The sequence below is a fragment of the Indicator indicator genome, chromosome 6 (assembly GCF_027791375.1).
Source record: "Indicator indicator isolate 239-I01 chromosome 6, UM_Iind_1.1, whole genome shotgun sequence".
Classification (NCBI taxonomy): Eukaryota; Metazoa; Chordata; class Aves; order Piciformes; family Indicatoridae; genus Indicator; species Indicator indicator.
In genome coordinates, this window is record NC_072015.1 from 11,942,643 (window position 1) to 11,955,453 (window position 12,811).

At 38.9% G+C, this 12,811-nt stretch overlaps 1 protein-coding gene across 1 annotated transcript in view; it reads left to right on the plus strand.

Moving 5' to 3' along the window:
• The window catches only part of E2F3 (E2F transcription factor 3), a 44,597-nt gene extending 32,145 nt beyond the window's left edge, over positions 1-12,452 (plus strand). The window contains exons 2-7 of the mRNA XM_054381723.1: positions 2,656-2,767; positions 4,980-5,199; positions 5,787-5,945; positions 8,582-8,696; positions 11,422-11,560; positions 12,187-12,452. Of these exons, the coding sequence (XP_054237698.1) occupies positions 2,656-2,767; positions 4,980-5,199; positions 5,787-5,945; positions 8,582-8,696; positions 11,422-11,560; positions 12,187-12,452 (1,011 nt within the window). The remainder of the gene's footprint in view (positions 1-2,655; positions 2,768-4,979; positions 5,200-5,786; positions 5,946-8,581; positions 8,697-11,421; positions 11,561-12,186) is intronic.
• Positions 12,453-12,811: the final 359 nt, after the last annotated feature.

Genomic DNA, 12,811 nt, shown 5'->3' on the forward strand with positions numbered 1-12,811 from the left:
AAACAGGAAGAGGAAAAGAGCGCTTGTTGAGTGACGTGCAACATCTGGCCAAGAAATTAAACATTTCCCAGGGTTTGCTAAAACTCTCAGTAACTTCATCAAACTCTTTTAAACTCTTTATTTTGCCTTTTTAAACTTTTCTAAAATATTTTGCTCTGTCTCTCTGTTTTTTTGTATTCTTTGTGCCCTACAAGATAACTCTCTTGTGGGACTCTCTCTGTAATGTGGTATTTTTCCAGAAGCCAGTCAATAGTCCTGCGCTGCCTGTAGGTTTGGTAGGTTGGTGAGGCTGACAGGACCGTGTGACGCTCCCCAGCTCACATGGATGGGCTTGTGCTGCTGTGCATAGCCAAGGGATGGATGCTGCTTTATGTTCACTCACTACCAAATGTGATTATTTGAAGTTCACAGGAGAAGGTTGTGTTTAACCACAAAAGTAGGGGTAAAATGCTGTTGTTGGTGTCATGCAAACAAGTTGAGACGAAAAGGTTTGATGTGTAGTCCAAACCTAAGTATCTCTACTGATGGAGAGCACTCCTGCAAATCCCTGAATTTTAAGTCTTTAGCATTTCCCCTTCTTCTCACACCTGGTTTTGAGATTCTTTTATCTTTAATTGTATCCCTTTGGCCTAGTCTTCCCACGCCCTCAATTATTCCCTTTTCACCCCTCCTTCCTTTTCTCTATTAGTTCTCAGGGTGGAAAAACACTTAAAAGTGTGAAATGTATTTCTCCCTGTGGAATATCTGTAATCTTAATTTAATCCAATTACCTTGACTAAACATATTAGCTGGATACTTTTGTTAACAGTTGACCTTTTTAAAATCTGTGTCCTTGGATTACAGAGCTGATGTCTTGGGGAGAGGAGCAGAGGTGTTTCACACTTAGAAGCTGCCAGGAGCCCAGTGCCCTGCTTTGGTTAGAAGGATGCAGCTAGTTCAGTTTTGCTCTGCCACTGATAAATTAGCATTTTGCCTATTTACACTGCATATGGAGAAGAGTGGCTTGAGCATTCTGCACGTGCTGTTACACCATGGGCTTCTACATGTTTCATGTACTTTCACTCGTCTTTTAATAAGTTTGAGGTTTGCAGAGTCCAGTACAACGATGTTGTTTAGCTATCCATACATAAATGTATATAAATTAATTATTTAGAGCTTTCTGTTGATCACAGACCCAAGGTAAAATGCATAAATTAAATCCACAATACAGAAGTATCTGCCTACAACTTTATAGCAGAACGTATTAGTTTATCTTGGTTCACTGAGGAGTAGAATTGGATCCAACTCTTTGGGGCAAGTCTAAAGAACAAGCAAATGAAGTACTCTGAATTATTCTGCCTAATTGAATAAACATAATTGAGCTAAACTTCATTAAACATAAAACTTCTTTTCCTTCTTTCCTGTGTCTTCCCAGGTAATGTTTTTTCTGTTGTTAGGATAGCAAGTACGCCCAGATTTAATTTCAGTAACCAGAGTAACATGGCAAGGGTCTAGAATTATTTCCAAAGGTAGTAGATTGTGTTTCTGTCTAGGAACAAAATTCATATGGGTGATGGTTTTAATTGAAGTTTGTCTGTGTGTTGCATAGTTGGTTTCATTATTTTTTTTTTATTACTCAAGGTGTACACAGCTTTCCTTTGAAGTGAATGCAGCATTTAACTGATTTTCAGGCGGCGTCTTCCTAATACTACTTTTGCTCCACCTTGCTTTTATGTAGGCAGCCTTAATGCAAGCGTGCTATTTGATGTGAAGTAAATGTAGCAGTTGTGCTTTCAATGAGGACAAAAATGGTTGAGAAGAAGGTAACAGTTGTCCAAAGCTGCTCTTGATGTCATGTCTTGTATTTCACTGATGAAAAGTTTATATGTACTGGAAGTTACTGGTCCTCTTCAAGTTGTCCTTTCAAATGGTGAAAGAAAAACATAACTTAGAATCACAGAACTGTAGAACAGTAAGGGTTGGAAGGAATCTCTGGAGACCGAGTCCAACCCCCTCCCAAAGCAGCATCACCTAGGGCAGGCCACACAGGAACATGTCCAGGAGAGTTTTGAATCTCTCTAGAAAAGGAGACTCCATAAACTCTCTGAGAAGCCTGTTCCAGTGCTTTGTCACCCTGACAGTAAAGAAGTTTTTCCTCATCTCAGGGTGGATCTTCCTGTGTTCCAGATTGTGTTGGTTAACTTGTACTAACACTACCTGTGCGCAAATTTACATGCATACGAGGAGCTTTTCAAAAGAAATGTAGCTTTCTGGGTGCATGTGTGTGTGATGATTGTGAGGTTCTCTTTGCTTTCGTTAACTGAAATGCTCTCAGCTCATGTGAGGGTAGAAATCTTTAGCATATATTTAAGAAGGTCCAGATTCGACTTGACGTTTCATTAAACTTTTTCAATTAAAAAGAAAATGGCTGAATTTTCAAACACAACCTTCATCATCCTAGCTTTTGAGAGTGCAATATTTAACTTCACTTTAGGATTCCAGTAAATATTCATATTCCCTTGTGATGAATACAGGGTATGAACCTATGATACCTTGCTGTGAAAAATGCACTGCTGTCTGCCTTTCCTGTAGCCTCAGTGTTGTTTGATGAAGTGAAATGCACTTCTTAACAATCCATTAATTAAAAATAATTGTGATTTTTTTTTTTTTTGACAGGCAAAACGGAGGCTGGAGCTAGGAGAAAGTGGCCACCAATATCTTGCTGAAGGACTAAAGACTCCAAAGGGGAAAGGAAGAGCTGCAACAAGAAGTCCAGATAGTCCAAAAAGTAAGGATTCTTGTAACACACTGTATGGCACAGAGTTTTTCTTGTTTTATTTGGTTCAGATCAGAGCAAAGCTGTACAACAAGCTGCATTCCATAGCAAAAGCAGTGTGTTTATTCCTGTCCTCACCCAGATGTGCATGCAACATACAGAACCCCACAGCCAGGCAGTGGACAAGAAGCTTGCAGTGTGCGTGGGTTGGTGCAGAGCTGCTGAGAAGCTGCAGACTCGTGGCTGCTAGGTTTGTCCCTCTATGTACTGGGCAGCATGCAGCCTCTCATCCAGGATGTGAAGTGGAGGATACTTAGGAGAGATATATGTTGAGGAATGAAGGTACCATGATGGGATCAGATGCACAGTTATTAGGCAAGGCTAATCAGTCCAGCCTTCTCCTTCTGCTGCTGATTGGCTGGGCTTGTTCCCCCAGGCAGGGATTTGCAAGGAGCAGCAGCAGTGCCTCAGGAGTGTTGCACACTAAAAGCTTTTGTGGGCTCTGAGCTGCCTTTTCTCCCTGCAATTATTGCTAGATAATAACTAGTAATCTCCTAGATTATTACTGCCACTGCTTAGTTGCTACAAGTAAGTTGCTGCAAGTTGCTGGAGGCCTGTGTGGCTTCCAGCAGCTGGTTTCTTGCAACAAGGACTGGGGAATGTAAAGTTATGATCTTGTTTGGGGGATTTCAGCAGCAGAATGAGGCTTGCAGACAGGGAAAGGGGAGGACTGGGGCAGCAGTGGTAGTGATGGAAAACAAGTTGTGAAGGAGTACTTGCATGTCCCTCCACACCAGTTTAAGTGCTTGTGTCTATTAAGGTAAGTAAGAAAGATGAAATTAGCTGAAGATACAAACTTGAAGTGGACAAGTTAAACAACCACAGTTGTTTTAATTAAACTGAACTTCATTAAACTACCTGAAGTTCATTTGAAATTGTTTTCTCACAGAAGTTTGGTGCCATTCAGAGCATAGGATGCTGCTGCAGTGTTGATAAGGCTGTACAGAGAACTTGGTGCATGACCAGGAACGCATGCTGTTTTAGGTGGAAGTCAAATATCCTCTTGCCCTTACCACTCTGATCTTCTCATTCTTTTCCAAACCCCCAAACAAACTAGCCTGCCCTAAATTCACAAGGTCATCCAGGTGATACGAATATTCTTCCATTTCCCAGTGCAGACAAGCCCTGAATCTGCCCAAGAATGAAATAGAGCTAGCTGGTTTGCTTCGCAAACAGGCAATGACTTGGCTTTTACTGAAAAGCCATCAGGTTCTTCAAAATATTTCTGGGTGGTCTAAAGGTTTGCTTTCAGGTAGGATTTCAGCTTTGACTGACTTCTGCAATTAAATATGGTATCTGAACCTTGAAAGCATGAAATAACCACCTTGATCAGCCTACGATCCATCCTGCATAATACTTGAAGCAAAGGAAAGGTTTGAGATGTATCAGCCCAGCAGCCTTCTAATGATGGCTGGCTCATTTCTCATGAGACGAAAGCCTTGAACATGTGGAATTAGAAATTATTTGGATCTAGGTGTTTAAACAGTTAAAACCACATCTGTTAAGTATATAGATGCTGCATCTGTTTTACAGACAAGCAAGTTGTCTAGTAAGATCCAAGCCATTTTCTGACTTGTAATTTAGATGAGGATACTCTTGCCCTGTTTGAGCATTGTGTGGTTAGGGAGAAAAAATGATTACAAATTCACTTGAGTTTTCTTTAAGCCGTGGAGTCTGGCACTGCTGGAGCCTGTCATTGTGTTCACCCACTGAAGTACACCTAAGTCCTGCTTAATTGCGTGTGAAACACTTATCTTACAAGAGGGGAAAATCAAACCCTGATGAAAGCTGGCTATCAGCCTGATGAAGGAGAGTCATAGGGGAATTTTTGGCTTTGCTGCCAGGATAAATAGACACTAAAAATACTATTAAGAATTCACACAGTGAAACCCTAAGTAGACTATTGCTGTAGGTATCCATCTTACTGATGAAAATGCTTTTCAAAAGGATGTATTTGCTCATGGACTTCGGAAAGTACATTTTGAAATACAAATAAACACCCAGTGGTAAATTGTCTTAGTGCAGAGTTTTGGGGCATTTCTTTACTGAAAATGAAAGAAATAACTGTAATATGTATCTTTCTGGATGCTGCTTTTAGAACTGAAATGAGGAAAACTGTTCTTTGTTTTTTCCTTTCTTTTGTTTCTTTTCTTTTCCTTCCAAGCTCCAAAATCTCCTTCAGAAAAGACTCGGTATGATACGTCACTTGGCCTTCTTACGAAGAAGTTCATTCAGCTACTGAGCCAGTCTCCTGATGGGGTTTTAGATTTGAACAGAGCAGCAGAGGTCCTCAAGGTGCAAAAAAGGAGGATTTATGATATCACCAATGTACTGGAAGGCATCCATCTCATTAAGAAAAAATCCAAAAACAACATTCAGTGGATGTGAGTATTTACTATCCTTTTCCATTCCTGCTGGCCAGTTTCACTGCAGTAAAAAAAAAAAACAGCAGTGTTTTTCTTCTCCCGCCTTGCATTCTAACACTTTGCTCCAAGTATTCATCAGAAACTCCTTCTGTCAGGATAAAGCGTTTTTTTTTTTTTTTTATTTTAAGATGGGTTTTCAGTGTGTAAATAGCATTTCTCAGGGAAATCAGAAAACAGCATTTTCTGAATACTGGATTAAACCATTTGCCTCTGCAAGCAGAGAAGGTTTTTAGGTACATACCTCTACCTACTGCATTCCTTGGCCTTTTTCAAGGCATGGTTAGAGGAGAGGGGAGCTAGAAGCAAGATTTTTGGCAGTGTTTAGAAATATTTGCCTTTTCCTTCTCAAGGGCAGTTTCAAATTGTGTAGTCATGATAGAAAGATGTCTTTCTGGAAAGCATGATTTGTTAACTTGCTTGTGGGCAGTTTTAGGGGGAAAGGTCTCAGAACTTGAGCTGCAGTATAAAACTCTGCCTCTCCCTTTCCTGTAGCACAGGATCAGGTTTTACACTGAAAGGGGTGTCTTCCTTCTTTGGATCTGCAGGGGCTGCAGTCTGTCAGAGGATGGTGGCATGCTGGCACAGCGTCAAGGCCTCACAAAGGAGGTGACCGAACTGATTCAGGAAGAGAAGAAACTGGATGAGCTAATCCAAAGCTGCACCCTGGACCTCAAGCTGCTAACAGAAGACTCAGAGAATCAAAGATATCCTTTTTTCCCTAACCCTCAAAAGTGGTCAATGTCTTGTTGTGTCACCTAATACTGGGAAAATCCCTTTATGTAATGTGATACAAAGCACCAGAAATTTCAAGAAGTTGGCTAAGAAGTTTTAATGTAGTCCTATGTAAAACTTTTCAGCCATGTGCACCTGTAATGTTAAAAAAAGAAGAAAAAAAAGAAAAGGTGTTATGTGAAGGAGCCCGTTCCTATTTGTGTTCACATAGGCTAGAACCAAGAATCTAGCCATTAATGAGCAACAGTGTTTGACAACCTTGTGCTTTTGCTCTAGGCTCAAAATAGTCAAACCCCATTTTGATGTGTGCAGAAATTATGAATGCAGGCAGAGAAAGTCTTTCCTAAGGTAACATTTGTGTGTGTGTAGTCATACTTTTTTTTTTTTAACTTTAAAGTGATGTGCATATGAATTACAGATGCAGTAAATAAATTTGGGAGTCAGTCTGAAAATTGGAACAAACTTTCAGATTGCTCTGGTTAGAATATCATGGAATATCATAGATAAAGATTTAATAAGCTCTCAATGTCTACTTTGAACTGAATTATTTAATGTAATAGCAGTGCTTAGCAGCATAGGGTTCATATAGTTTCTGGTGGTTTGGCTGCTAATACCCCTTGTAGTTAATCAATTTCCATTTTAAATAGATTGCCCACCTGTTAGCAACAGAAGACAGCATTTTACTAAATATTCATGTGAGAACTTTTATTACTTTATATAATGAGTAGTTCCTAAAGAGCATCTAATGAGGTGAACTTATTTCCTATTCTGAAGAGCAGAGAATGGGAGTGTCAATGAAAAGTATGTCAACTATGTCAATATTGTCTTTTGACAAGCTTTCATGCATGTTTTGAGATGTAAGCAAAGATCAGAAGTAGCATAGGGAGTAGGGTTAGCACTGCCTTCATCTAAGAGCTTGATCCATGAAGGGAGTTAAGCAAGACAAAACAGAACATTGCAATTCTTTGTTTTTTCTAGTGCTGATTCCTGTAGTAGAGGTCCCTGCCCTGCCGTTGTTGGCTCCCCTGGGGACAGGTGATGAGGGATCAGCCTTAGCATGTTAGCCTCATGCTTCTGGATTTAAGAGAGTATATTCTTCAAATCCTCCTGTGACTCGAAGTTTACTCATAATACTAGCAATTGTTGATTGGGGAAGGAATGCAGAAATATGAACTCTGGGTGTGCCAGTACTGTTTTTCACTTACTTCACTGAAGTCTGACATGAGATGACCTGCTGAATACTCATAAAGCTGGAAAGCTTCTTTCTTTGCTTAATCACTGATGAAGTGTTTGCTTTTGAAGTTGGCTTTTTTTGTTGCTGCTGTTTTGGATTTTTTTTCCTTCTTTCTCATTATTGGAGAGTGTATACTTCATCTCCCTTTTAAGCAGAATAAGAATGTAACTGATGGCTACCCTGGATGTTCTGGGATATGCCTCAGCATTAGCATGGGGAGCCTTTAGTTACAGCAGTGAAGATTGTTATTTGATTTGAAAACCATTGTTCATATAGTGCCAGCCACTGTTGTTGTCATGTGTACTCTGCCTTTGCAAAACTTACTAAACATTACTAAATGAGTGATAAAAGCCTTGATAAAAGCCATTTGGGTGGAAGCTGACCTGTTGTTTTGCCTCTTGACCTGTTTGGTCCATGTCAGACGTGAGTTGCATTGGTGTGTTGAGCCTGGGCAGTCTGTCTTGCTGTACTGCATGGTAACAGTATGCATTTACCAAAATTGTTCACATTTATACCTCCAAAAATACAACGATTTTTATTTCTATGGTGTAAATATTATGCTGGATTCCTCACAGATGATAAAAGTAAAATCCTGGAAGCACTTGCATGCAACTGTGGCAGTTTTCATAGTTCTTTTTGTTACTAAAAGCACTGTGACAGTTCAGTCACACAGATCAGTATGTGAGGCACTGCTATGCTGTAGGCCACCAAAACACTCATGTTGCTTTGCACAAAATCATGTTGAACACCAGAATGTTCACATTCATTCTTTGCTGATGCAGAAACAGATGTTCTGCACTGTCAAGTTGTTTGAAGTAGTTGTTAAACAGGTTTGAAAAAATAATGTTTTGTAATATGCTAATATATAAATATATGAACATTGTAGAAATTTTTATACATTTGTTTGTAAACATTTATGCAACGTGCATGTCAAATGAAAACTGAAATTATTTTGTTGATGACTTAAAATATTTTGTGTATGTGCATCTGTAACATGCATTTGTAAATTCCTTTACACTTTTTTTCTGTGATTTCCAGTTCTCTGCATTTTGATAGCAAGTGTAAACCATTTTGCTTTGCACAGACTGAATAATTTCAGGTGGCTGAGCTTTATCTTATGTTTCTTTGTGTGTGAAGAAGAGAAGCTCTCAGCACAGAGACTTCCTTTTGTCACTTAATAGTGGCCCCAGCTGTTGCATCAAAGGGAAGTTCTCACAGTTTCACTGGTATCACAACCAGGGTAGAGAATAGCAGAATGTGGCCTAAGAGCAGCAGAGCCATGAGAAAATGGAAGAATAATTCAAAGCCTTCTGCCTCTTCTAACGGTATGAATATATTGTAACTCAGGTTGGAAAATTCCTTAACAGTGCTTACATTAGCTTATGTGACGTACCAAGATATTCGAAAAATTAGTGGCCTTAAAGACCAAACTGTTATAGTTGTGAAAGCTCCTCCAGAAACAAGACTTGAAGTGCCTGACCCAGTGGAGGTAAGGAGAACCTGGTAGTGTCTGTCAGATGATGTATTACTTTCCATAGGTGAAGTAAGTGTGTTGTGAGTCTTACTGTGGTAACTGGTGCCCAAGTTGGATTATACCGGTCCTATATTCATGTGTTTTACAAATTTTAGAGATTATATATCTAAAAGTTTAGAAGTCCATTTACACAGGACAATCATTATTTTTGTGTTTTATCCCAATTTCGGCTTCCCTTAAGAGTAATGCACGCTATTTACAGCTATTCTCCTTTGCCATACATAAAGAAGAGCTCTTCCTTGACAGCTGAAATTTCTTGTCTGTAACCATGTAGAAATATTTCTCTTAAGAGATTCAGCTCTTATTTATTTTTTTAGCTTTATGGTTTTAGTTGTAATGTTCATCGATAACTCAATGCCTTAAGCATTGATGACTCTTATTACTGATATTATAATCTATTGAGACATATGTTTTCATGTAGGATTTTCTTTTCTGAAGTATTACAGATACTGTAGAAACCTGTGATTTACTCCAAGAAATCTTGCCCTTCCTTCTTCTATCATCTTGACTTCAGTCACTGATTTTACCTGTCTGTATAAAACTTACATTCTGCTAGGGCATTTTTGTTTGCTATTGTGAAGTTTGTAGGGAATGGACATTTCCCTTTCTATTTTATTATAAGTACTTCTATTTCTGAAGCCTCATTCATGTGTGCCTCTTTAGTTGCTCCTTGCTACTGTTAAGCAAGGGTCTCTCTGAGTACCAGCTTTTGTATATGACATGTCTGGCTCTCATTCTTTCATCCTAATTTTGTTTCTTATCTCAGGTAGATGTTCAGGGTAGCAGCTGCTTCCTTTACTTATGTCACAACTACAGAGAAAAATACTTCAGGTGGCTTTTCTTTGAGGATAATCTGAAGAAAGTAGCTTTACTTTTCTTCCTTCCTCTCGTGAGTTATGAACCACATGGTTCAGCTGCTCCTTGGATTTTATGTCTTGGTGGCAAAAGTTTGTTGCTTCAGAATTCCCAGCGGTTATGACAGACCCAAGTATGTTGTGCAAATGTAAATAATTTACATGAGCCACTGCTTTAGAAATTCAAAAGGTGTACCTAATATCTTCACTTAAGGAGCAAATAGAGATAGGGCTAACACCCAAAGTCCTCTGTTGCGTTCACAGCTCTGTGTAATTCCCTTTTCCTTAGCCTTTGGGTGAGTTCCAGTAGGCCCAGGGCTACCTGCTGCCAGTTGGGCAGAAGCAGACTCCATGTTTTCTTCACTTGCTTAGGCCCATTATGGTTTCCGTTATTTTATTTATTTATTTATTTACTTACTATATTTTGTATTGCCTTTGTCCTTAAGTTTGCCTTTGAACCTAGGCGCAGGCTTCAGAAGAATAAACGATTTTGCTGCAATGAGTGATTTCTTTTATCAGTATCCATAAATATATACTGTTATCATTGCTTGCTTTCCTCTTCCTTTCCCCTAGGCATTAAGCTTTTTTTCTTTTTTAATTCAGTGAAATCAGGCAGGCAGAGAGAGATGCACACAATCATTAAATTTGCTGCCTAGACCTCCCCTATCCCCTATGTCCAACTTATTCATTTAATTTTCAGCTTCAGGCAGTGAAGTGCTATTTCTTTCTCTCATTTGCAGCTACATTTCAGTATCTTTTGTTTGCATACCTCAGTCACTCAGTAGTACCTTCTCCAACTCCTGCTCTTCCCATCTCCTTTTTACTAATTATCTATAGCATTGCCCTAATTACTCTTAACTATTTTCTCTGCCCTGGGGAATTCCTGTTGAGTTGTTCTGTTTGTAAATGCTGTTTATTATATAACTGTCAGAATGCAAATAATACAAGGAGTGTTTTCTCAAAGGGCACAATAAAATGTGTTTGAAACAAGTCTGAAAAGAGGTATATGATGCCTGTATTCATGCTTTTGAAAGCTATTAATGCAATACAGCTGGAGCAGACTTATTTGTAACCAGAGTAATTTATTGGTTTTAATCATAATACAAAGAGCAACTTTTGCAGATTTTCTGTGTCTGTGCACGTCAGTTTATTGCATCAATGCATACAAGAAAATGTAACTTGTGACAAATTAGGAGTTCCTTTTATTCAGAACCACCATCAAAACTGCTGCCCTCAGGGGGCTGAAGGATGCATATAAACAAGTTTGGGTGAAGAACATGGCATCTGGTTTTCTTTTTGTTTTGTGGAAAAACATCTCAACAGAAAAGCAGGGGAGCTTAACATATAGATATCTGGGTTCAGTGCAAGTGCTGAAGGTTTGCAGGGGAGTGGGAAAGATGTATTGTCATCTTTGAAAAGCAGAAACATTGAAACAAATATCCAATAATACTGTTATAAAGAATACTACTACTTGTGACTTGCATCCCATAGTTCTGTTCCATCAGAATGCTCCATGTTATTGTGGTTGTAAGAATGTTACGACTCCAATTCTTTATACCTCTCTGGTTATGATACAACACATAAAATGGTGGGCTTCTGAGACAGGTGCACTACAGACAGTGGGAAGAGCTTTTATGTTATCTAGTCTACAGGATACCTCACGCAAGCTTTTCATATCTTCAGAAAAAAACGTGTGGGGGATTTTAGGTTCTTTCATTTAGTAAAAAATGCATTCAAACACTAGCACCCCAGTAGAATTCACTCTGAATTGTCAATATTCTGTTGTGTTCATTGCTTTAACACTTTACTGATGTTTGCTTTGTTAGCAGAGTGCATTGATACATTTATCTAGTACTCAAGGACCTATTGAAGTTTATCTGTGCCCAGAGGAAAACGATGCCCTCAGTCCAATGAAAACCTGTAGTCAAGACCACAATGGAAATATTTCCAAAGCTATTTCCAAAGGTAAAATTATTTATTTGTAATACTAATGTCTGTCCTTTATGTTCTCCTTCAAGATTTCATTTTCCACTGTGCCTTTCTGGTTTATACATCAGGAAATATGTTTTCCTCTGCATTGATTGTTTAAAAGTAAGTTTTCTGGTTACACATGCAAATAAAGTTTATGCAATATTGAAGAAAGAAACAGTTTTCTTCCTCTTACATTTTTAAATAGGACAGTAGCAGCAAAGATTCACCTCAAGAAGCAGAAATCTCTGTATATGGGTATATGCAGCAGCACAGTGTCACTGATGACATCTGTTGCCTAGACAGTATTTGCTTTGACTACAGATTTCACTGAAAAACAGGCATCTCTCACTACACTTAATTTCCCCCCTTGTAGTTTTAAGGCTTGTGATTTTTTTTTTTTTTTTTTAGTAGTAAAAACTGTGGTAATAGCAATCTGTATTTCTGTGAAGCTCCTGTAACACATCAAAAATGGGTTAGAAACCACATGGAGGCCATTTCTTTGAAACGATGCTTCACGAGAGGTCCTTTTTGCAGTGGTTACTTTGCTTAATCTGTGTCTAATATGTCTAATGAAAATTAAACGTGTCATCTATATTTTTTTTTTTCTCTCCCTCTTACAGAAGTGGCTTCTGCAAACTCAGGACAAGGTGACTGCTCAGTAAATATGGCAACAATATCTCCATTGGCTTCTCCGGCCAACCTGCTACAGCAGACTGAGGACCAAATTCCCTCAAACTTTGAAGGACCATTTGTGAATTTGCTGCCTCCTCTGCTTCAGGAAGATTATTTGCTCAGCCTTGGGGATGAAGAAGGCATCAGTGACCTCTTTGATGCTTATGATTTAGAGAAGCTTCCTTCATTGGTGGATGAGTTTATATACAGCTGATTCTCTTAAATGCTGTCCATATCTAAGCTATGTTTTTAATGGAATCAAAAAACCTGCCGTCACTCAGTTGTTCCCGACTTACTATGAAATAGCATTATTAAGTAAACTAGGCTCTCGGACAGTGCTGAAATTTCAATTAAATACTTCCTAAAATACTATAAACAAGAGGTGAAGGTTTTTACAGTAAGGCCTTCTCCCTGCCCCTGAGCTCCAGCGCCTTGTGAGCCAGCAAGTGCAAGCAGGTGACCGTAAATGTTTTGTCTTCACACTCCCCCAGTCTCTGCTTACCATGACAAGTGGGCTTATGGAGAAGGGCTCAATGAACTGGTTTAGTCCTAAATAACAATTTTATAATAGTG